This window comes from Anolis carolinensis, chromosome 1, assembly GCF_035594765.1.
Source record: "Anolis carolinensis isolate JA03-04 chromosome 1, rAnoCar3.1.pri, whole genome shotgun sequence".
NCBI lineage: Eukaryota > Metazoa > Chordata > Lepidosauria > Squamata > Dactyloidae > Anolis > Anolis carolinensis.
In genome coordinates, this window is record NC_085841.1 from 169,302,171 (window position 1) to 169,328,552 (window position 26,382).

Here is a 26,382-nt window from a genome sequence, read left to right on the forward strand (position 1 = left end):
CAAAAAATCCAGTTCCTCACCACCTTCTGAAACGTTGAAAAAGACTGCTGGCCACCACACTTGAAAATACACAAAAAATGCTCTCTTCTACACTTGAATGTAGTGGGAGCAGTGGCTTCCTGGATTTTAAGTGTAGCAGTCAGTGGAATTTAGTACATGTGGTAAAGTGGATAATTGCCTTTCAGCATATGTTTGTAGAAGTTTTCTGTCAACACAAAAGGGGGGGGGGAGACCCCTACATATTTGTTGTACTGGATGATGTATTACAGGAAAAGATACACAGTAATTACTTATGCTTGATAAACCAACATAAATGAACCAGGAATTAAACTGATTTAGCTGTTAAGAAGAAGCTTTATGATATACTCTTATATACCTCATAGTGTTCTCTTCATTTAACTCAAACATTATCATACATTTCAGTAGTGAAAATAACAATTCTCAATGTAAGTCCCAAAGCCTTCTGTCACAGCGCAGCCAACAGTAATTGGTGGCATGAAGTGCTACAGCTTCCAACACAAGATCATCCCTCTGACAGAATCAGCTATGGAGGAAAGTGCATTTGTAAAAATGAATAACAAACATATCGCAATCCTCTTATATGTATGTGTATTATTCAGGAGCAGGAATTATTCACTAGTGAAATTCAGCCACCTTTAAGCTTTTTTATGCCATCCACTTAAGGAGGAGAGTGTAAGTTACCTATTGTAGTCTATTTTAACTGTGTAGGACTTTAACTTTGGCTGGATTGTCACCATTCATTTATTTCTTCATTTGCTCTTCAACAATGAGCATAAATCTGTTTTAGGCAAGTATCATGCCAATCTTACAATTCTGTTTTCCCATCTTCAGTTCAAGAGTTGCACACACAAGGAAACAAGAATTTAAATCAATCCTAGAATGAAACATTTAAATTTAGTTCAGGGCATTTCATGTAGATCAGCAGAGTACGTGCTTTTCAGTTTCCTCGATTTCAATGAAACCATGAATATAATTATTGCTTGGTTTTCGCAAAATCCTGTGCTTCTTTCAGAAGTGTATCTAAATCCTCATTATCCTGGTCTTGAAAATCTGGTTCCCAATCAGAATCTTCATCAGTAGCTTCACACTCTTCTTCCTCTTCATCATCATCTATAAAGCTGTCATTCAGATCATATTCATTTGGCTCACCATCATCATCACTATCCTCCAAAGAAATGCCTTTACCTGGAAAACAAAATACGTTTAAAAAGTCATTTGAAGCCTGAAATTTAGTTGCCATGACATAATTGTAATATTATTTGACACTGTAAAATGCCAATGTTAACATTTGATACTTTATTTTCCATATACAGGTTGCTTCATATTCATCACAGCTTTTCCCATAGCAATAGATAACTATGGACTTCTCAGATAAGATAACATTGAAGTTTGATGCAAATTATGGTCTGATTACACTCTAAATAGTGCCTTAAAGCTATCCATAGAATTCTTCCAAATTAAACCCCAACACAATCTAAAGAGATAAGAAATTCCACAGTTTAGCCTGTTGATCCACTTATTCGATATGTACAATGAAGCATCCGGTATCACTACCTCAATGGTGATGGAATACCATAATCCTCTCTCAGATGAGCATGACCTTTATATGTAATACAAACTGCAGTTAAACTCCAATTTCTAGATGAAAACATTAATCCCATTTTTAAAAGAAAGTGGAAAGCCCACAAAAATTAATTTATATGAAAAGATTAAAATGAGATATACATATACATATACATATGGGTATCTACATTATTCAGATAAGGCATCTCTTCAAGACTGCAGATAAAAGAAGCACAACCATATAAAGCTAAGGGAAATAAGGCTATGTTAAACCCCTCCCCAAAATTAACTGACAGATTAGTTCCTGATTTGTTATTACAAGCAAGAATGAGTAATTCCAAAATATTGGGACTTCTCTTGTCAAAAAGACATTCCAATTGGTCAGCAATGCGTTTGCCAGTTCAAGCTTTAATGATGTTTTGTATCAATTTATCTGAGATAATTATTTATTTCAGACATTTCTACCCACCTTTCTCAACCCCAGAGGGGACTCAAAGGACTGAAGTTGAGAAATCTAACACTCCTTCTCTTCCTGATCTACTTACTGTCTTTCTGTACCTCTCAGAGTATATAATGAGAGTGATCATTATGAATTCTCTAACAAATTCAGCTAGCTACTGCATGAATCCCACAACCATATTTCTCACCATATTTAGTCTCTACAATATATAATTGAAATAGTGATGAAGGCAAAATTCTTTGCATCAAGAGATATGAGGAAAACGTATGCTCTGTAATACCAATTACAAATGTAATCTTATACACATGGGAGGCAGGAGTACGTGTAGAAGTGTATGAAGCTGAATATATCATTGAAAGTCTGATATGGATCCTTGTCCAATGATTACTATTGCTGAATTAGGAACAATATTTTTACAAGATCAACTGCAGTATGTGAATAATAAGATTATGCTACCAATAGTCAAAAATTATTTCAATGTGTTATGCATAATCCCTTAAAATATTAAATGGATAATTTCCCATTTTCTAGAGCTTATTCATACATATAGCCTATATGTAAATTGACCGACCTGGTCGCAAAGCACATCACATATCATCATCTCTTTGCCTGCATCCTTTTTTACACACAGAATGATGTACCAAAGGTTTATGGAAATCATTGTACATTTGCTGAATGACACTTCATAATAGCTTACAATGAGCCAAGCTAAGTTTCAGTTTTTAAAAGTTACTAAATAGCAAATTACATCTTAGCCACGCTAACTTTTTAACAAGTTCTTGGCTTCAAAAATGCTGCAAATTTTTCCAAATTAGCCAAAGAGATTCCACAACATGATCTGAAGGCATATGGTACAGACATATTGCTGAAGGGAAGGAGGTCTACCCAGCATCCAGATGGGAAATAGCCCAGGATTTCTGTATATGAAGCCACTTTCTGAAGAAAGGGGACATATTACTGTACCGAGTAACCTTCATTTATTTCTTATGGAATACTGTTCATTACCATACATTTCAAAGGGGAACATCTGTTTCAAAAAGCAACATTGGACAGCAGCAGTGAACAAGCTCATTCATAGAACTTGTTCACAGCTAAGGTATACAATAAAGAAATTATTAAGAACTATTGCGTTTGTTCCATCTGGAAAATACAGATTCCTAACCTTTTTTAGTAGACTTTGCCCTCAATTGTCTTTTCTCAGATCCTAAAGAAAGAAAAAGAAATTACATTACTAAAATGACTACAAAGAAAAATGAAGTGTTATTCAAACTAGAAGAAGAATGCTTTTCTCTCTTCTGATTGGAGCCTTGTTGCCATACTGTGTCCCATATAAGCCCCAAAAACAGGTTTTCAAGAGGCTCCAGAGTGGAGAGGCAGGAAAACCTCATTCTGTGGACAAGGTTGATATCTGGATTTCTTCACTGAAGAGTGACATAGATATACATCTTGCGCCTTTTCTTTCTTTTCTACCTGTCAAAAGTACTTAAAAGGAGGCCTGAGGGATCTGAGACCTTACGGATGCTATATTGTAGATGGCAGACATCGCTAGATGATCTAGTAGTGAGTTTGGCAAATGGGGCCTACAGAGGTCTGTTAAGAAGGAAACTCCTTCCCCATAAGAAAACTAAGAGGGAGAACAAGAGAGGATAAGAAAGAGAAAGCCTTGCCAACCACTGGGATGTTGTTGAACTCCAACAAGCCATAGCCAACATTAACAAATGATGAAGGATGATGTGAACTGCAGTTCAATAGCATCTGAAGTTTCACATGTTCTGCACAACTGTATTAGGTACCCTTTCCCCATATATGTCCTCCATAGTATCTTATCCTCAATGCTACTTATTGAATTTGAGGTATAATAAACAAGTATGGTCTTGGGCCAACCATGGAAATATGGCAGCAGTGTCACTGCTGGAGAAGCCCTTGGTTATGGTTGTTTACTGAATAGCCTTCTAAAACATTGGCACATGACATGCACTGCAGACTACAGCTACCATTTCCCCAACTACTGGCCATGCTGCCTGTGCATAACAAGAGCTGAAATGCAATGACATCTTAAGAGAAATGGGGCATATGTTTTGCAGCCCTAATGTAAAATAAATACATGGAGTGTAAAGCAATGTGGAGACTTGCACAAAGAGCTTGCAATGATCACATTCAATTTGTAACCTTTTATCTGAACAGTAGACACCTGCGCCCTATTCATTTTGAAATTCTCTTCAGTGTGCCATGATTGGGGAAGGAAGAGGACCCCTGTTTGTGGCAGGCAGACAGGAGTTCAGTCTGAGCTTACATTTTTATAAGGGGGTAAAGCCTTCTACTATTCAGTTTGACATACATGGAAGTAAGTACAAATAATTGCAATAGAAGACCTCAAAGCTAATAATAATAATAATAATAATAATAATAATAATAATAATAATAATAATAATAATAATAATAATAATATCTTGCTTTTCTCTTCACAAGATGATTCAAAGCCATATATATTAACAGCAAAATAAAATCCTACTAAGCAGAGCAGAACATACAGATGAATAAATATATGTAAAATATGCTGAGATTCTTGTTCACCACACAACTCAAAATAAAGGGATATTTTTTTCCTCCTGTCTTAAACCAAAAATAAAAACCAGTCCCAGAAAACTAAAATGTGAATGAATCCCATTACACCTATCTAGTTTTTATCATCTGTCATCTCAGTGTAAATCCTAAACAGTTTGAAGCTAATGCAGAAACAGGACAACCTGAATACTGAGAACAGGAGGATGTGGTATATTCTTACTGGTTTCCCTTTCTCCGACAACTGTAAACCTCTTTTAAAATGTCCTGGTTAGTCATGACACTCTCTACATGAGGATGAAGATAAGCTGTAGAGGTGATGGAAAAACCTCAACCCCCACCCGCATTCCCATTCCTGCTTTGGAAGCCTTCTCTGAAGCCCTTCTGTTTACAGAGAGTTTGGATCTATCTTAGACTATTTGTACTAGCAAGCTGAGAGTTTTTGTTTAAATATTGGTAAACTAAGGAACAATTTCACTCTCAAATGTCTGGTGTAAGAGAGAGAAGATCTCATGTCTGCATTGGACAGAATACAATGAAGAGGATTCAATTGTATCACCTTACCTGGGGGTGCTGTGTGTTTGTATTCCAGCTTATGCTGTGGATTTTTCCTGCAAAGAAAGGGAGGGAGGGGGGAGAGAGACTGATAAAACTTCAACTTCCTATCATATTCTCTTTATAACTTGAAAAACATGTTTCTGAACATTGAGAAATCACTGCAATCATAACACTTAAATTAAATTCAAAGGGGTATATCAATCACTGTGTGCATTAAAACTTCAAAACGCTCTGCTAAGCCTTTCAAATAAAAAAATGGTTTTCATCCTGGTATAAAAGTAGAGAAAATACTTTTAAAAGGAGTTTTCTACCTCATTTACAGAGAAAGAAGATTTTTGCATAATGTATCAGTTTTGCCTGTTGGATCTTTATTAAAAGGGTCTAATAATGTGCATATCTACCCACACCCACCAATGGAAACAAAATAAGGTAGAAAGCTCTAATGACACAAAGTTCTGGTTGTTTTTAAATCACAGAAAAATGTAGAAACTTAGCATTTACAAAACCACTTGAATATCATCTGAGAAACTATAGGGTTTTTTGGCCCCTCCCTTGCCCCCGGTTTCGCAGAATTAACATTTGACACATAATACATTTTCATATATGTATTTATGTGCATATACGTGGTTCTTCTTCAGAATTAATTGGAAACCTACACAGCACCCATCAGATTTGGAAGTCTCTTTGTGGGAGAGAGGATGTCAAATACATACAGATGTGTATTTGACAGAAGGACACTCCTGTGAAACATTCCTTACCTGTAACAAGCAGTTCCATAAGGACATTCGGGTTTGTTATCATTCTCAGTTTCTGCTACAACTTCTGTGTCAGGATAATCATTGTCACCAGGGTGACTGAATTGCTGGAAATGTATAGGATTCTTCCTACGGATGTAAGAAATACACCATAAATGACTGTCGAGTGGTGATTCATATAAAGATTTAATGCCACAAACGAAACCAGGGATGTGGGTTCAAAGCAGAATTGCCCCCTCCACACACACACACACACACACACACACACTTTGGTTATCCATAGGTTGCACAGGGGCACCCTATCATTGTCATATAAGCCAAAAGTTCATTTCAATTCACTTTATCATTTGTATGCAGTCCCGAGTTACAAACATCTGACTTACATATGAGTCCTAGTTACAAACAGGAATGAAACAATAGGAAGTGATAGGAAATCTGCCCTTTGGAGGGGAAATTCACTCCTGGAAGAGTTATCATGGGGGAAAGGTGTCTCCACTGAAGCTCTATCACCAATCCTTGCTTCCATGACAACCCACAATTTCAAAATCACAGGGACAGAAAGTGAGGTGAAATCTTCTGAACAGGAGCAAAGACAGCAAAACAAACTTTACAGGGGCGTTGACCCTTCCCTATGCTATTCAAAGCTTAAAAAATTGACTGGAGTTACATTTAAAAATATACCTGTTCTGACTGACATCCAAATTTAACCTAAGAACAAACCTACAGAACCTATTTTGTGTGTTACTCTGGGACTGCTTGTAATACACAGGATTGTTCATATACAACTCCACTTGAAAAGGTTTCGCTGTTTCCTCTTTATAAAGAGCTATATTTGTCTGACTTACTTTCTGCCAGAACTGTGACGAGTGGTTCAAACAAGATTAACCCTCGCAAATAAGACATTTCAGTACAACAGAGTAACATTTTCTTGCAGCATTCATACAAGTCCAGCATTTTATGACACTATCACTTTAAAGGTTTATATTTTAAAAAACCTATTCAGTTGGGATAAAAATTGTTCTAATAACCTACTGCATTTTCCCATTGGGAGATTATCCTTTTTGGTCAAAAAAGTATTGGAATAAGAAATGTCATTTGCTGTTTCACAGGTGAAAGAAAAAAAACAACATCCTTAATCATAGAAGGGAAGGCAGCAAGTAGACACTCTCTTGAACCTGGATATGAAGGACCAAGAGACACTGAGATCATAAGAGAGGAACATGAAGGGACAAGGGCAGGTTTGAACAAAACAGTTCACTGTAGATCAACTCAAGACATCCTTCAGGAAAATTCAGGACTGAAGAAGGATCCAAAGGCACAGTGCAGTCAAACATCTGAATTGCTTTTCAAGAAATACAGAGAGAGGCACTACACACACCTATCCTATCTTCTGGACATGGAGCAGGAAGAATCCACTTCTGACAAAGTGAAGATGCTCCTCAATGCTATCAAGCTGAAAGGTATGCATTGAGCTATAGTTCCCGGATGAGTAAGTTGTAGATATAATTCCACTCACATTTGTGTTTTAAAAACTGAGTAAAAAGACCACAGTTACTGATACACTGGTTGCCTTTCAGGACATGTGGACTATATTTTCTGAGCAGTTTCAAAAGGAGTGGACACCAGGGACAGATAACACACATGAATAGCTGGGTTTAGAGGTAAATGTCCATTTCAGCAGTATGTGCCAATTAAACCATGAAAGTATGGCATTAAAGCGAAGTGCTACAGTACATGAAGAATAGTATATCCTCTGAAGGGAGGCAATAGATCTTGCTAGACTAGGGAAAGTCCCACTTAGTTAAGAATGTTAGGACAGCAGTGGTTGAAGCTTATTTCCGAACTGGATGAAATGTAGTGGAAGGCATTTTTTTCATCAGTTTGGAAATGAAAAATGATCTGCTAACTAAAGGACTATTGTACTTTGGCACCATCTAGCAAAATAAGCCTGCTTTCAATAAGGGTCTGCATTTTCTTAAAATTCACTTTTAAACATACTTCCAGAGAATCGACTTTTCCTTTCAGAAATACTGTTAATTCTTATGCACTTATTTGAACAACAAATATCACAGACTTATTTGGGGGGGGGGGGGGGAAATCAACAGGATGAGCCATCTCTAGAATCTTCCTGCTGTGACAGAGAACCATTTGTCACGGCTGAAGCTGCTACAAATTAAGGGTGATTCAATTGCTGAGATTTGTTCAGTCATTTTCTCTCCCTACATATTTATTATGAAAGCACTTGAGTTTGAACAACTCTCATATCACCTACATAGCAACCACCAAAACTAAGTTATAACGCTATTGGCTTCTGCGAGATTTATAAAAGTACCAAGAGACTCTGCCTGGCATTTTTCTTGAAATGTGGCACACTTTCTTCTCTTAAAAATAATTTCCCTCATTTACTTATATCCAGTACTGAGAAATCAGAATAAATATATGCTCAACTAGGTTCACTGAGTAAAGTTTTTTTATTTTACTCTCCTGCTGAAATTTTGGAAACACTGGGGCTAGAAGTAGGTGAAAGCTATTCCCATTTCTCAGAAAAACCATCAAATATACTGCAGAAGGGTTTGACTAATAGTTTTTTAAATTTCTGTATTAGCAAGGTGAGCTGTACATTTTCAGTCATGGTTCATGTACAGAACACTGACAAACTTCCAAAACCATGGAAAGAGAGAGTGTATAGCAGTGGACAAGATATAGATATGAGCTTTTGTAAATAATAAACCACTTCTTCGGATGCAATATCAAGTAATGTTAAGGTCACAGGTGTAAAACTTATTTACACAGTTGTGGAAGTCAGATTGGATGAACAGCAGACTCAGTTAACTGGCACCCATGGTGATTCGTAAAAGTTGGATAAATGTAGTTTCAGGTTTCTTTAGAGTGAGTATGAAATCTAACTGTTTTACTGTATTATAAAAACAGCTTTGTAAATGCAGTATTCTCTGTTTGATTTTTCTGCCGGTTGCTTGAGCTCCAGTTAACTGAGAGTCTACTTGTAACAAGATCCACAAAGATGCAGATCATGACCCTTTCTCTAAATTTTCAAAGGGCTATAGAAGTTCTTTACAGTGGTCAGTTAGTGTTGGTGTGTGAAAGCAATAACTCTGCATACCAAAAGTCTGTTTCAATGGGCTCAAAATATTTTCAGAGAAGATTTTTATTGTTGTTTGTGCAGTAGTAATCTTATATTATAAAATATAATGTGCCATAAAGCCATTGTCTTTGCCCATACTTCAGTTAATGGACTGGAATGGCTATTTCCATTCTTGTTTTGTAATTTTCTTGTTCGAGGACTGCAACCTATAAATCTCTTACTGTGCAACCAGGAAGGTTGAAATGTCCTGCAACTGATTTGGGGGCATTGCTATTTCTGCTGTCAGATCAGTGCAGTGACCATTGTCATGTGGCGCAGACTGAAGAGATGGTTGTAGCTTTTGCCCTGATTGGAATCACTCTCTCTGAATTCTTTTGGTGACTTGTAGATAGTGAAAAGGCAAATTTATAAAACAATTGTGTCCAGAATTCATTCCTAGCACTGAAAAAATTATAAGACAATTACAATGCTTAGATTCAGTGTTTCCAATTCAAAATTCTCCTTGATGACTCTATATTAAAGCACAAAAAAAGGATTGCCTTTTACCGCCAAATGTTAAGAGCATGAGTAGGCAACATGAGGACCCTAGGGTCCTAACTGTGAGAAGTGATGAGAATTACAATTCAACATTGTCTGGACAATCACACATCCTTCATCTGTGTTAAAGAGAACAACAGGTATGCCCATTTATCAAAATTCTCAACATTTGCTCAGCTATTTGAGAAACTAACTCCAAAACATTATCACACTTTATATAAAATACACAGAACAGCTGCTGTCTTCTGGTATATGCTGTATGCCTATATAAGCCATCACATGCTAAACAGATTGGTGATGCTGTGACAAGGTGCCCAGACTCTGTTCTGCAGACTTAATGTCTGCAGACGTAAACTGATTTCTTATGACCATCATCCTATACAAAAGTGTGGCACTTGCAGTGAGAAAAAAGCTGAGGATCTTTTAGCTAAACATTGTCTTCTGCCTTAAATACTCAGAAGGAAAACAAAATAAATGAAAGTAAAAGCAAAACAGGTCACAACACTGCCTATTCAAATAAGGTTACAAGGGTATAACTGCCCTGTAAAATTATTTTTTGCATTTCTTGTTACAAGTTGGACTTTTGTGTTCACTTCACCTGCACTATGTCTTTTGCCATGTTGTGTCATGACATCCATGACTGGCTCCCACAAATAAAATTGCCCAGATTTGCTTCCAAAGAGACAACTTATCTGTTGATTCCATCTTAATTAAAATATGCTCCCAAACACAAGAGCTGGCAGTAGTCACCACTGAATAAAGGCTATATTGCAATGTTTTCAACAAATGTGACCCCTCCCCAGGAGATTTACATTTTGCTTATTTTACCTGTAGCAGTTTTTCCCGTACTGGCAAGCTCTCCTCCGCTGATGAATAGATATGTTGGAGTTTTGCAGAACATTTTGACTTCTATTTAAATTAGAAATATCCGTTTTGGTAATCTGGTTAATCTGAGGAAGTTCCTGGATCTCGTCCTTATTACTAAGAGATTGTGAAGGCCTGTCCTGAGAAAATTGCTCTGTTTTAAAGCTATCGTCTTCCCAACTGTTATTAACTGCACCCGTTATATTGGTTTCTGTGAGCTGACACGTTCGTACATTTTGAGGGCTGAAGTCCACCTCTTCATTCTCGGACAGACAGGTGAATTGCCCTGCAGAACTTCCAGCTTTTTGTGGCTGTACTTTGCTTTCATTCCTTTCCAGTTCTCTTACAAGTTCTTCAGAGATTCCTGGCATATCCTGTAGAAATCGGGAGTAAAATTTGATGTGAAACACGTTTAGTTATCAACGTTTTCTGTAAGAGAAGAGTCTAGTGAAGATGGGTTATTTTGGGGAGCAAAATCAAGACTGGTACAAGAAAGATGAAACCACAAAAACTTGGGGGACAGAAGGAGACAAGCATATTAATGAATGAACGTGAGCGCACATGGTTACCTGTATAGAAACATGGGTTATGCCTGGAGTAAGGATTAAAGATTTAAAGAGTATTAGGAAAATGCTAGTCTTGATAAAGGAGTTCTGGAGATGGATTTGAAATGAGTGGCTGGAAACATTAACACCTTCTTTACATACTGTATATCTTTGAATCTCCTAACTACTTTGAGTCTCCTTGTGGAGAGAAAAAGCGGGATATAAATAATAACAATAACAACAAGAAGTACTTTTTCCTATATAAACACCTCAAAGAAATGGCCTTTTAGAATCTCAGGTGTATCTTATGTATTTTTATTGGTGGAGGTGCTACTGAAATTAGGGTGCATCTTACAATCAATGGCATCTTACAATTGAAGAAATAAGGTGTTAGGTAAATGCTACTGTGTGGAGAGCAGTAGATGGAAAAGACTGAACTCATGTTAAAGAGTAAAACAGTTCAAGCAGCAAAGAGTAAGTCAAGCTACTTAGGATATGGGTCACCAACTAGGATATAATGAATAAAGGCCGAGATAAAAGATGAAGCCAGGCAAGGGGGATATTTAAAATAAGGGGGGAGGTACTGAGAAAGGGCTTTGGGAAGAGGACAATGCTGCATGTTTTCGAATGGACTGAAAAGAAAAAATGTTTCCTAATATGGAATAAGTGACAATAATGTTCCAAAACAGAATTAGCTTACCCAATCCATATGTCAGGTCAAAAAGAGAACATCTACTTTTTGGTCCCAATTAACTCACATACAGGAGAAGGACTCACAGAAGAACAAAACAATGGTGGTTCTAACAACAAAGAGTGGATCTGCTCAGACCAAGATAGAAATCTGTGGTCCTTTCAGATTTAGTTGAAGTGTGCCTCCCGTAATTCTTTTCCATTAGTTTTGTTTACCAGGACAAAGCCTGGTGAGAATTGTAAGGCAAAAATGTATGGAGGAACACCACTGTCCCATCCCCCCCCCCCCCCCGCCTCCAATTAAAACTTTTGAAAACAAGATGTATCGTAACACAAACAAACCCTGAAAAAATATGAACTCATATCCTTTCTTCTCCTTCATTTTTCATTCACAACAATTTCAATCCTTGTTTGTAGCAAACCCTACTTTACCATTTCAAAAGAATAAAGATCAGAAGCAGTGAATTGCCCAGTGAAAGGACAAAAGAAAGTGGGCAGATATGCACCCAAAGTTTCTTAGGACTACTTTATATGCTTCTGAATAGACCCAGTCTCCTTTTAATACAGGAGTGTGTAACACACAAACTGGGAAGGGCAGCATGCAGCCCTTTATCCACTTTTGCACCTTCACCCTATTTGTTAACTGTACTGCTGTAGCATGTAGCATGTGGAAAAAAACCCACTTTATCTTTATCTTTCAACTTGAAAAAAGAATATATATGTTCCCTGTGCACCTTATTTTAATGGTCTTTTGCTATTTTGATTTTTTTTCTTATTATTGGTGGAGTGGCAGTAAATGAAGTGGCATTAAAATGTCAAGTGTATACACACAGGATTAAGGGGTGCAATTCAATTCAGAAGTTAGCAATCCCGGTATTAAACAGGCACATGCAATAGGACTCTGATTGTTACCCAGAGTAAAGCACAATTTATAGCTTAATGTGAAGCAAAACCAAAGCAAAAAGAGGAAGCAAAATTAAAATCAATACCACTGTTATAAGGGGAGTATCTTCATTTTCACTCATCTTCCGCTTTTTTCCTGAGTCTTTTATAATCTTGACACCATTTCCTATGAAAAAATCAAAGAAACTAAATATGAAGAGCTGCAACACTTAATACAGAGGTGAGAGGTAGGTGAAGAACATTGTTCATCACAGGAGAATTAGCACCAACATCCTTTTCAGAAGTATCCTTGTAATATATTAATATTATTCATTGCACTTTATTAATGTAGCTCTGGAAGGATTCAGATCCTGAATTGTGAGATGCAAATAATTCTAACAAGTAACAAGAGAATAAAACAATGCAAAATACAAAGCAAATAAAGAAAGGGAATAAACCAGGAATTGATGATAGCATATCTTATATCAATTTCTGTAGTTTGAGCTTCAAAGTTCTCTGCAAAACCAAGTAAATATTCTCAGTGTGAAATTTCACTGAAATGATCATTACCAATATTATCATTCAATCTGTGGAGAAACCTATCCAATATATGTGTCCCAAGCAGATGGTGTTTCAGAAAAAGATCAAGCAAAATTACCAACCAATAGTTATATCATATAAACCGTGTAACAAAATAATTGATGAATTTCGGCTAGATATAAATCTTCATTTGTTCAGTATTCCTATCAAATACTATAAACCATCTGCCACTTCCTCGTTGGCCAAATAAACAATTTAAAAATAAAAAGTGCCTGCACATTCCCTGTCCAACAGAACTGATTGGCTTATTCTCATGTGTCATGACACTACCAGTAGCTATCAGTATGCTAAAATAGTTGCCTAATGTAACATTATATAAAATAACATCAATACCTTTTTTGAAAAGTACAATCAGATGCTCTCAAAGAAGGATCCTGATTACTCTTGAAGTGTAAGAATGAGCATTATAGGGTATATATAGAAATTAAGCTGCCTGTATGCTATTAATCTGACCTGATAAAGACTAAGAAGTGGTTACATGACAGTAATGTGTATTAAACTGAAAGAAAAAAAGGCAGAAGGCAACAGGTAAGTCTTTCATGATAAATGTATTAAATATCTACCTGTTCCAGAGACGGAAGCTGATGGACTAGGATCTGCTTGCAGCATCCATGTTGGAAGAACCCTTTTCCTCTTTTCAGCCGGCTGTACTTCTTTCGTTTCAGAAAATCTAACAGAGAACTGAGAAGAGACCCATTGTGTATTTCCTATTAGGTATCAAATGTATCACAAATGATAGCCAGTGGTTTCTGTAGCTTTCCATATCCCGTGACCTGCAGAATGTTCTTTCGCTACCATTAAGTACTTGTACATAATTATTTAGGTGTACCTTTAGGACTACTATAAAAGAGAGAGGCCCTTCCTTCCTATAGTATCAGTGGAGGTCTACTTTCCCTTCATTACCTTCAACACAGAGGAAAGAGAAGGGGAAAATAGAAATGCATCAATAGCACCCTGAAGCTCGGAAGGACTATTTGAGAGTTGAATGAATTCTGCCATATCTGCACTGTGCAAATATTTGAATGTCATCCTGCAAAATCACTAATCTTGTCAAATTGTACATTGTCAGCTCTGCCAGCATAGCAATTACTATAGACAATTGTACACTGCATATCTAATGCGATGCACAAAAGAACATAAAAAACATGGCTGGTGATGGTTTGCACGTGGAGGTTGAGCAGATAAAGTGAATGTGTTATGAATTTATGCTTTTAGTTGCAACAAACATATTAGATTTCTTCAATTCTACAGACACACTTTTTCCTATATAAACATCTCTTAAAATGGGGTGTATCTTACAATTGATACGGTAAAGGTAAAGGTTTCCCCTGATGTTAAGTCCAGTCGTGACCGACTCTGGGGGTTGGTGTTCATCTCCATTTCTAAGCCAAAGAGCCGGCATTGTCCATAGACATCTCCAGGTCATGTGGCCAGCATGACTGCATGGAGCGCCGTTACCTTCCCGCTGGAGCAGTACCTATTGATCTACTCACATTTGCATGTTTTCGAACTGCTAGGTTGGCAGGAGCTGGGGCTAACTCCGGGCGCTCATTCCACTCCCGGGATTTGAACCTAGGACGTTTTGGTCCGCAAGTTCAGCAGCTCAGCGTTTTAACACACTGTGCCACCATTTCTTACAATTGAAGAAATACGGTAGTATTGGGATAACTAGGTTCAATGTTAACAACACAATCCTGGTGTTAGACTGCAATCCCATCAGGATTTTCCTAGGAACAAGCCCCATTAATTCCATTGAGTCTGAACAGAATTGAACAGAATGGTTCTCTAGGACAACTTTACAGAAATCTAGGCTTTATTCCATCTTTCAGGTGAAACTAAGATTTTTTTTAAAGAAAAAAACCTTGCTTATCTTGATACAACAGACGCATGGCTAAATTTATGTAAATAAATTCTTGAGATATACTAATTGCAGCACTGTCACAAAATTCCACTGACTTGCTTGTTACAAAAAAACACAACTTATTGAGTATTCTATGTATCTTAATAATGGCAAATTACCTTCTTTGGGGTTTCAGCTGCTTTCTCCAATACTAAGTGTGTTTCCAGAAGCTGGTGATTCTTGGAAGGGGTTGATTGCTGTCCTAGATCCTGTTGGTGAGGCATCCTGCTTGGCTGAAGAACTGAGGAAGTTTGATTTGGTATGTCTTCTACAAGGAAGTGACAGTGCTTTCTATAACATAAATGGCACAGTTGAAAGATGCAGTTGGCCTACCAATCATAACAGATAATAGTAAAGCAAAATAAAAATGGAAACCAGGACATGTATTATACGTTCATAACATTCAGTTAACAAGCTTCTACATATCTCATGATATTCTCACTTTCCTCCCATAGGAAAATTTTCACCAGGGCCTGTTTTGATTTTCTTCCCAACTTCCATATGGTTAGACAGACAGGAACAGTGTAATAACCTCCATTAAGTTGATAAAATAAAACGCTTCTGCACTCACACATTGACCACAGTTCACTACTGGCAAAAGATTTTGCTGGCACAGGTTGAGTATCCCTTATCCAGAATTCCAAATCCAAAATTGTCCACGTGGATGGATAATGAAATCTTTGCCTCCTGATAGTTCAATGTGCATAAACTTTATTTTATGTCCCAAATTATTTAAAATACAGTAGAGTCTCACTTATCCAACACTCGCTTATCCAACGTTCTGGATTATCCAACGCATTTTTGTAGTCAATGTTTTCAATACATCGTGATATTTTGGTGTTAAATTTGTAAATACAATAATTACTACATAGCATTACTGTGTATTGAACTACTTTTTCTGTCAAATTTGTTGTAAAACATGATGTTTTGGTGCTTCATTTGTAAAATCATATCCTAATTTAATGTTTAATAGGCTTTTCCTTAATCTCTCCTTATTATCCAACATATTTGCTTATCCAACGTTCTGCCGGCCCGTTTACGTTGGATAAGTGAGACTCTACTGTACTACATAAAATTACCTTCAGGCTGTGGGTATATGGTGCATATGAAACATTACTTTCATATTTAGATTTAAATCTCATCTTCAAGATATCTCACCAAGTACATGTATGCAAAGTCAAATATTCAAAAATCCCCCTAAACCCAAAATATTTTTGTACCCTTGCATTTTAAAAAAGGAGTAATGAATCTGTATTTTTTTTAGGAAAATGGGCCCATTAATTGCTCTAAAACAGGAGAAAGAAAAATATTTTGCCTTAGTTTTTTTTTAAAGTCTTCCAATTTACTGGTCAGATCCTCAAGGTCAAAGAAGTGCGATTCTCAGCTGTATTAACTTTAAAAAATCAGAAGCCCCTTCTACACTGCCATATAATTCAGTTGAAAGCAGATAAGCAGCAGCATAGAAGGCAGCCAGAATCTCCTTCTCTGGAGATTTTTAAGCAGAGGCTGGATGGTCCATCTGTTGGGGGGTGCTTTGATTGTGTGTTCCTGCATGGCAAAAGGGGGTTCGACAGGACAGCCACTGGGATCTCTTTCAACTCTATGATTCTATGAAATTGACAATGTAAAACTTCACGTGCCTTAATGTACAAGCGTTTTATTCAAGTCAATAGTTTAAATCAGCTTTCCTATGATAGCACAAGCCTAGGCTATTAATATATATAGAGAGATATTTCCAACCACTGATACTAATATGCCTGAACATTAGATGCACTATCACAATATTGCCTTTAATAAAATTCACGGAAATGGAAAATTCATATTACATTCAATGCACTTCATTTATTGTTTTCTAAACTGAAAGCAATGTTTCATACCCACTTTAACAGAGCCAAGAATACTCAGCTCAGTTCATTTATCAAAACATTAATAAAAAAGCAATTTCTTCAGTTCTGACCTCATACGTTTCTACTCTAATTTGTAATTTTCACTATTTGTTTTCCATTCTTGGAAAAAGATTCATTTTTCAATTACTCCAGGATCATAGGAGGAAAAGAGATTTATGTTATATAGTAACACTATAACTTTTCAAATTGCATCTTACATACATACAACCTTTGCAACACCTTATCGTTTTTTAAGTGTCCCTAATTAAAACTCAATATGGCTGTACTAGATAATATAGAATGTATATAAAAATCAACATCACTGGTGGGATTCTACCTCAGATATCATTACCTTTGAGTTTCCACTTCCAAAGGAGCGAAGAGAACCTTGAAGGCATATTTGTCTACCAACAGAGAAAACCTGTCACCAGGGCTTAGTTGGTGCCATTTATCAATGTCCAATGGCGAGATTTGGCCATTTTCAGTTGGCTGATAAAAGCATGGGTTTACATGCACCTGTTAATAAATAAAAGGGCTGCTCTTAATACAGATGATTCCACCACAGTGCAATCTTCTCAGTTACTCACATGCTAATGGATGGATCCCATTCAAACACTTGGAAATCAGGCTTGCTAATTATATCCTTCACACTTGGTTAATAGACATTGGTTCTTTCTCCCACTCTGGACACTCCACAGGTATATATACTCCACTTGCTTTATCACCATCAGATCCTCTGAAGATGCCAGCCACAGATGGAGGCGAAACATCAGGAGAAAATGCTGTTAGAACACGGCCATACTACACTCCAGTGATTCCGGCTGTGAAAGCCTTCAACAAAACGTGGTTGGACCGCCTGAAAATCTGACATCTGGTTAATATGTGATGACTACAAGTGCTTCCTGATTTTTATTTTAAAGAGAAACAGGTTTCCCCAACTTATGGTGACAACAACAAGAGACAATTTTACATAAAGCACTTCAGAAGGAAGCCCTCCCTCAAATCTAATCCAGGCATTTTGGTGCTGGGATCAAACTAAAGTCCAAGTTGTCCATCATTGTTCTAGACCAGGGGTCCTCAAACTTTTAAAGCAGAGGGCCGGTCCACAATCCTTCAGACCGTTGAGGGGCCGAATTATCATTTGGGGGGAAAAAACGAAAAATTCCTGTACATATCTTATTTGTAGTGCAAAACAACAACAATAACAATGAAAGAACAATACAATATTTAAAAATGAAAATAATTGTAACCAACATAAACCTATCAGGATTTCAATAGGAAGTGTGGGCCTGCTTCTGGGCATTGAGATAGTCAGGTTAATTAGGATTGTTGTTGTTGTTGTTGTTGTGTGTCTTCAAGTCATTTCAGACTTTGGGCGAGCCTAAGTCCAAAATTATTTATTTATTCATTTACTACATTTATTTACTACATTTATATCCCACCCTTCTCACCCCAAAGGGAACTCAGAGCAGCTGTATGCACATACAATATATTATATTATTAGCATAGCACAATATTAGCATTATACTATATTGAACTATACCACTATACTGTAATATTATATGTAATATATAACATATAATTAATATTATTATATGATATTATTGTTAGTATTGTATTGTATAAAATGATAATATTATTATCAATATTATATGTATATACAATATATTATATTATTATAACTGATATAAAAATATTATATTATAAATGAGGGCGGGGCCAGGTAAATTACCTTGGAGGGCCGCATCCGGCCCCCGGGCCTTAGTTTGGGGACCCCTGTTCTAGACCATGTCTTGCATTTAATTTCTCCTCCTCTTCCTATTGCTGTGTGCTGCATGTGTTTGATTTTCCCAGGCAAGGGGAGGGAGGAATTGGGTGCCTCTTTCTTTTTCTGCTTGCCCAATTCCTCACGGTCTACCTCCATCCAGGCTGCCTTCCCATATGCACCTCGGTCACCCTACAAAATCTGAAACCCTTCAGCTTTTCATTGCACTGAGAGTCAAGAAACATCCAATTACCGGTTTGATGCTAAGATGATTGCCAGCTACCTTCAGAATAGCATGTTTCCTGGATACTCTTTTATCTGTAACCTGGGATGAAATAAGCAATGAAGTGTTAAAACATATAGGGAATGAAAAGTCACAGATCAACTGATATATTTTAAATAAAAATCTATATAATTTTGTGTTGTTCATCTTTAGCACAACAGTATAGTTCACTTTAGGTAGAATGAAGAAAAATGCATCAAAGTCAAAACACACACAAACTAAGACCCTTAAATGTGGGTTCAAAATAAGAATCAAAACTGAGGGAGGTTGCCTTCAAACGCGAAGAGATCAGATTTTTCAAACTCTAAACAATTCCCCCATTTAGGTAACTTGCCCCAGGGAAAAATCTACATACAGTACCAATTTCAAGTTTACCTCATTTTTTGTAAATGCAAAATTAGACTACTTCTGGGGATATCAGAGCAATATTGGAATATCACTTTTAAACAGAACCACTGAAGGTTGCAGAAACAGACAGCCTTCTTTTTCTAATGACAAAGGTTTCTACCACCATAGAAGAAAGAACATTACATGAGATTTTACAGGCTCCCAAATATCTTAGAATATTGCAGACACAATGAGAAACAAGGGGACTTGGAAAATGGTGACAGGCCTCCAACTGTTTTAATAGTAGATAACTACTTGTTAGAATATCAACTTCTGCACTATTGCTTAAGGTATAGGATCCCTGTCCAGACAATAAGAATTAAAGCTCACCTTAATATAGCCAAGAGAGAAAATGCCTTATATAATAATTGCAATATCTAATTTTTTTAGTGCATACAATATAACTGTCCCTATTGGTATTCTCCTTCACACAGCAGAGAGAAATGAATGAAGCTACACGGAAGGCTTCCTCTTGTTCCTCTTTATATGTAAATTATACAAATCAAACAGAACCAGAAGGCAAAGCAAAGGCTCTAGCAGTAAAAGTGGGACTCAATTTATTAAGGATGAAACCTTTTCTGAGCCAGAGCTTAACAAAGGAGAAACTAATGACACAGGCTAAAGTAATACCTTTTCATTCCTTGGTGTAGCTAGCTAGCTAAGGAAAGGTTAGCAATTTTGTAGCTAAATGGCTAAGCTTAATAGACTTCATCCCAGCAGCCCTGCAGGGGTTGTTGGACCGCAACTCCCAACAGCTGCAGCCAGCCTTGCTAATGGAAAGGGATGCTTGGAGTCATAATCCAATAATATCAGGAGAGTCATAGTTTCCCCATTCCTGCCTCTCAACTACTCAGCTTTCCTAATTTTCCCTGTTGCAAGAGGAAGAGTTGAGAGAAGCTAGCAAACAGGCTGGGAAGGGCTGAGGTTGATAGATGAAACTGGTGTTTCATTCACTGCTTTGTGTCTCTTTCAGCCTTCAAAAGGGATTTCAAGAGATTGAAAAGGACCAATGCTATTCATTTAGGAGTACATCTTTCTCAGTCAAATCATTCTATAGATTCCATATTCATCTCATAAATAGAAATCCTTTCTAGATTACCCTAACCATCTATTAGATAAAGAGGTTTTGGCAGAAATTTAGAACTCTACACCACAACTCAAGAAGAAACTCATTAAACCGCCACTACAAAATCAGGTACACAAATCACAAAAACCCAAGGAACACATTAAAATAAAAAGCAGGAAAGTGATGGTACTTATTAAAATGCAAATAGGTTGGGCCCAATGAGCATCATCTGATTACTTTCAGACAGAGAACTATGAGATAATGTAAAAGCTTCAAAAAGGTTGATGAAAAAGGTGTTGGTGTTGGAGAAAATCTAGGTATTCTGCTTGCACTGTTAGTGTATTGTGACCTCTAGTGGACCACAGAGTTACTTGCATGTGAGCAAAAAATACAAATTGCCAGAAAATAGGTCAAAATAAACATTTCTTGAAAAACAAAAGGCATGTTGCAATCTATATTTTCAGTCTAAAACTCGTAATACATAGTGGAAACAGACAGCAAAATAAAAAGTGGGCCACATCAATAATTATCTGTATTTTAAGGTTGTTTAAAATGCTGTGTTTAATAAACATATTGTGGCACTGATTCAGAATCCAAAAGGAACAATAGAGTAGTGCATGCGACCACACAGCAAGCAGGCCAAACATGAAATCAGGCAATCTTCAGAAAACATGAGCACAGAAAATAAATAGGCCAAACATCAAGTGTGGGTACTCAAGGTGGGAATAAGTGTAGGAGGAGAATCAGCAAGGATTGTATTCAGAGAACTCTCCTCCATTGAACCTAATCCTGGTTTCATATACTGTACACACATAAGATATCATCTGAAGAGGAAACCCAACCCAATCAGGATTATAATTTCCATGGAAAAGCCCAGGGCATATCCATAAACAGGTTTGGAGTTATTAATCCGAAAAACAAACACACAGTATGTGACATGTATGATCATTCCATGCTGTCACTGGTGCTAGGTTCTGATGATGTTCTTGGGAGACTCTTTAATACAGTGGTTCTCAACTTGGGGTCCTCAGATGTTTTTGGCCTACAACTCCCATAAATCCCAGCCAGTTTCCCAGCTGTTAGGATTTCTGGGAGTTGAAGGGCAAAAACATCTGGAGACCTCAGGTTGAGAATCACTGCTTTAATATGTACAAGAAAGCGTAAACAAATTCTTGCTTAGTTTCAGTCAATATTAGAAAGGTAGGAAGGATCACTATGGAGAAGCTATGCCTTTCTCACATAACCTCACAAAGGCTATTTTCAGGGGTGAATATACAGTATATTCCAAGAGCTTGATTTCCATATATCTAAGAAAAGCTTGAATCCCATACTCCTCTAACACGTGGCAAGGCCAAAGAAAGATTTGGCACTTCTTTGCCACAGAAAGGATCCAAGGGAGCAGACAGGGTAAGTGGGGCCCAAGCGGACATAGATGCTCACTTGTGGCATTCCAAATGTTGCTAGATTTTAGTTTCCATCACTTCTCACCGCTAGCTTTGACTGAGGCAGATGGGAATAGCACTCTTGATTTTATTTAGATTTGTTTTTCTCTCCAGTGTGCATGCTGCCTTGAATACAATCACTGCAATTAGTTGTTAATGTTACTTTTCTATTCTACCATTTTTCAAAGCATTTCAAAAACATGCAAATGTAAGTAGAGAATAGGTTCCGCCCCAGCAGGAAGGCTCCAATGTGGTATTTAAAGAAAGATACTTCCACCTTGAACTATCAGCTAACAGGATGAATGCAGTGAAGGGTTGAAAAGATGGGCTCAATCCATTGGCTCCACTTGGTTTCTCGTGTCCAAATTGCTTAAATACTCGCTGGCAATTATAAGTCCATCCATGTAATTGGAGCCTAGGTTTGTGTTTGATTTTCTTTCTCATTCCTTTTACTTTTGTGTGTCTTTTTAAAGAATGTAAGGAACTGCATTTTTATAAGACTGAAGCCAGGAAGGCTCCAATGTGGTATTTAAAGAAAGATACTTCCACCTTGAACTATCAGCTAACAGGATGAATGCAGTGAAGGGTTGAAAAGATGGGCTCAATCCATTGGCTCCACTTGGTTTCTCGTGTCCAAATTGCTTAAATACTCGCTGGCAATTATAAGTCCATCCATGTAATTGGAGCCTAGGTTTGTGTTTGATTTTCTTTCTCATTCCTTTTACTTTTGTGTGTCTTTTTAAAGAATGTAAGGAACTGCATTTTTATAAGACTGAAGCCACTAGATCTGGTTGCTCTTGGAAACAAATCAGGATCAGGCTTAATTAGTACTTTGATGAAGAACTGCCAAAGAATACCAGCTGCTGTATCCTACATTTCAGAGAAAAATTATATCAGGCATCTCTGAGTATTCCTTGCCTAAGAAAATCCTATTAAACAAACAGGGTTGCTGTAAGTCAACAGATGACTTGTAGATATAAACACACAACTACATAAGTCACTTTAGGATGCTATTTGTGCCATCCGCTAATGTTTCACGGAAATCCGTTTTTCAAGACTCATTGTTGAAGTGCACGTTTTTAAGGGAAAGACCTTAAATTAATTTTATTGGCATCACCAAGGGAAATTACCTCATATAGTACATGCTGCAAAAGAGCTTTGTCTGCCTGATAGCTTGGAAAGTCTCAAAGGACAAATTAAAAAAGAGGTCAGCAAAAGGTAAAACTTAATCTGCTAGTAGATCTCTGGCTAATCTGCAGAAGAACAGCAATACTCTATGGCACCCAAGTGTTTATAGACAGTTACAAAATGACTCCATTGCCCTAAATTACATAATGGAAACAGAGAAAGCTTGGGGTGACTATGAATGAGTTTTTATATAAAAGTACTCCAGCCAGCTCTGCTACTCAGAACAGATACCTGGGCTCAGAACTTTCTGATTCTAGGGCCTCAGCTACACTGACCATTGAATGCAGTTTCAAAACAATATTGAAAAAGGGTTGTTGTGTGTTTTCTGGGCTGTATGGCAATGTTCCAGAAGTCTTCTCTCCTGACGTTTCACCCACATCTATGGCAAGCATCCTCAGAGGTTGTAATGTTTCGCCCACATCTATGGCAGACATCCTCACAATCTCTGAGGATGCCTGCCATAAATGTGGGTGAAACATCAGGAGAGAATACTTCTGGAACATGGCCATACACCCAGGAAAACACACAACAACCCTGTGATTCCCGCCATGAAAGCCTTCGACAACACAATATTGAAAAATGTGATTTCACTGTGCAGATGATTACATAGGAAATCCTAGAAATAGTTTGAGGACTGGGTAGCGATTACACAAACCACAAATCACTGATTTGAGCATTAAGGGCTTTCTTTCAGGCTTTTTGTGGGAGTTTGTCATCTGGCTATCACTGTCTGAAGGTAGCTTTGAACTGCAATAAATGGTCAGTGTAGATGAGGCCTAAGACAACAAAGAATCATATGGCACTTTAGAAGATTTTGAATGCACATTTATTACATCTTGAGCTCTCTGTGGCATAAAACCCATTTCATCACTGTTATCCAGATATCGGATAAATAAATTCAGGGAATGTATTTATCTGAATAAATTGAATGGAAGGTTGTCTCTAGACCAAAGCTTTCCAAACTATGTACATTGTGTAGGTGTGTCACAGTAACTTAAGAAGAAGCCTCTGGGTCTTTGTGAAATAAACAATAACAATTTGCATGCATCTTTATGTAGCCAATGTGAAAATTAATATACGCTTTGGATAGCATAGGTAAAGGTAAAGGTTTTCCCCTGACATTAAGTCTAGTTGTGTCCAACTCTGGGGGTTGGTGCTCATCTCCATTTCTAAGTTGAAGAGTCAGCAATGTTCATAGACACCTCCAAGGTCATGTGGCCAACATGACTTTGTGAAACACCGTTACCTTCCCACCGGAGCGGTACCTATTGATCTACTCACATTTACGTGTTTTCGAATAGGTTGGCAGAAGCTGGGGCTAACAGCGGGAGCTCACCCTGCTCTCCGGATTTGAACCGCCAACCTTTCAGTCAGCAAGTTCAGCAGCTCAGCGGTTTAATCCACTGCACCACCGGGGGCTCCTTGGATAGCATAGGTTAACACCCCTGTGGGGTTTGTTTTGCTGTCTGTGTCCCTGTTCAAAAGATTTCACCTCCCTTTATGTGCCTGTGATAATTGGATTTTGAAAAAAAAGCTTGTTGTGGAAAAAAGGATTACTGATAAAGCTTCAGTGAAGACGCCTTTTCCCAATAATAATAACTCTTTCAGGAATGAATTTTGTTCTGTGGGGTAGATTTCTCTCACATCCTATTGTCTCTCCCCCGTTCGTAATTGTTAGTCATTTGTAAGTTGAATGTTTGTAACTCGGGACTACCTGTACTCATAAATGACAAAAAATCTTGCAAATGCTGTATTTTGAAAAATATAAATGAAAGATTCTCATGAGATGTCATGTCTTCATACATTTTGTTATTACAAAATCTGTATCTGTTATGAGAGGCTGGTTTAACCTCTGACTTGTGTTGTCAAAGGCTTTCATGGCCGGACTCACTGGGTAGCTGTGAGTTTTCTGGGCTGTATGGCCATGTTCCAGAAGTATTCTCTCCTGACATTTCACCCACATTTATGGCAGGCATCCTCAGAAGTTGTTGGAAACTAGGCAAGTGGGGTTTATATATCTGTAGAATGCCCAAGGTGGGAGAAAGAACTCTTATCTGTTGGATGCAAGCGTGAATATTACAATTGGCCACCTTGATTAGCATTGAATAGCCTTGCAGCTTCAAAGCCTGGCTCCATCCTGCCTGGGGGAATCGTTTGTTGGGAGCTGTTAACTGGCCCTGATTGTTTCATGCCTGGAATTCCTGTTTTTTAGTGTTGTTCTTTTTTGACTGTATCGATGTTAGAGTTTTTTTAATACTGGTAACCAGATTTTGTTCATTTTCATGCTTTCCTCCTTTCTGTTGAAATTGTCCACAAGCTTGCGAATTTCAATGGCTTCTCTGTGTAGTCTGACATGCTTAATTTCTTTTGATGCCTTTGTTTAAATTCTCATGGCAATGGTTTTATTGGTCAGAAACCGCCCTGAGTCCCCACGAGGAGATAGGGTGGGATATAAATAAAGTTTCTTATTATTATTGCTCGTAAAACTCAATGACCATGTCGCAAAAGGATGCATATCTAAAAAGGGAGTCACCAACAGGAAATATTTGGAAAGCTCTGCTGTGGACAGTAAAGTCAGGCAGATATTAAAGGTTGATAGTCCATGCAACTGCACTTTATTATGGACCATCTCATCAGTGTTCTGCCAGCTATTGCACATGCGTAATTTTAACCGCCTGCCTCCAATTTCTGAATGCGCTCAGTGCGCCTTGTTGAGCTGCTTATAATTGATTTTATTGGATGTTTTGCTTTTACATGTTATAAGTTAAATGTACTTATGTTGATGTATTTTATTGCGTATTATTTGGCTTGGTCCCCATATACGCCGCCATGAGTGCCTCCAGAGAGATGGGGCGGGATACAAGAATAAAGTTTTTTATTATTAGTATTATTTGTATCATTATTAATGCCACTACTACTATTTTACTCCAGTGGGGAGATCTCGGGGGTTGAGGTAGAAACAAACAAAGATCTTATAACCCAGCTCACTCCAGATGACAGCAAGTAAGATTGTATTACAGAGTCCATTTTAGCGCAAAGGAGCGCCCTGTTTCCAGTCCTGCAGCTGCCAATGTCGAGACTGGGCCCGTTTGCAACCAAGTTGGCTAGGCCTCAGCGCTTCGACCTAGCCAACTGCTCTCTCCCGCCCCGCCGCGGCACTTACTCCCAGCAGGGCGCCTCTTCCTAGCACTGTCTCGCCGGGCGGCAGCTCCAAAGGGCGGCCCCCCTTCACCGGCGCCAACGCAAATCCCGGCATGGCAGCGCGGGACGGAAAAGCCTGCCACACCGTGCCTCCCTCTTTCACCCCCTCCTGACAACTGAGCTG

General features: G+C 37.8%; 1 protein-coding gene across 2 annotated transcripts; it reads right to left on the reverse strand.

The window, feature by feature from the left end:
• Window positions 1-334: 334 nt before the first annotated feature.
• Window positions 335-26,353, reverse strand: aplf (aprataxin and PNKP like factor). Of its 2 annotated transcripts, XM_062958470.1 has the most exons (11): window positions 26,221-26,353; window positions 18,945-19,016; window positions 17,279-17,442; window positions 15,160-15,331; window positions 13,704-13,821; window positions 12,648-12,727; window positions 10,388-10,797; window positions 5,923-6,048; window positions 5,171-5,217; window positions 3,207-3,248; window positions 335-1,206 (listed from the first exon to the last, which is right to left on the reverse strand). In XM_062958470.1, exons 1-11 carry the CDS (start codon window positions 26,311-26,313, stop codon window positions 995-997), a joined length of 1,536 nt encoding a protein of 511 aa, XP_062814540.1. In that variant the 5' UTR covers window positions 26,314-26,353; the 3' UTR covers window positions 335-994. The 2 variants fall into 2 exon arrangements, with proteins under 2 accessions (XP_062814540.1, XP_062814547.1); XM_062958477.1 differs by lacking the exon at window positions 18,945-19,016 and having other exon boundaries at window positions 26,221-26,343.
• Window positions 26,354-26,382: the final 29 nt, after the last annotated feature.

Coding starts and splice junctions, on each gene's coding strand:
- aplf (XM_062958470.1), bottom strand. CDS start 26,313: ATGCCGGGATTTGCGTTGGCGCCGGTGAAGGGGGGCCGCCCTTTGGAG. Junction 17,443..18,944: donor ATCATCTTAGCATCAAACCG/GTAATTGGATGT, acceptor ATTTATTAACAG/GTGCATGTAAACCCATGCTT. Junction 3,249..5,170: donor CAAACACACAGCACCCCCAG/GTAAGGTGATAC, acceptor TTCTTTCTTTAG/GATCTGAGAAAAGACAATTG.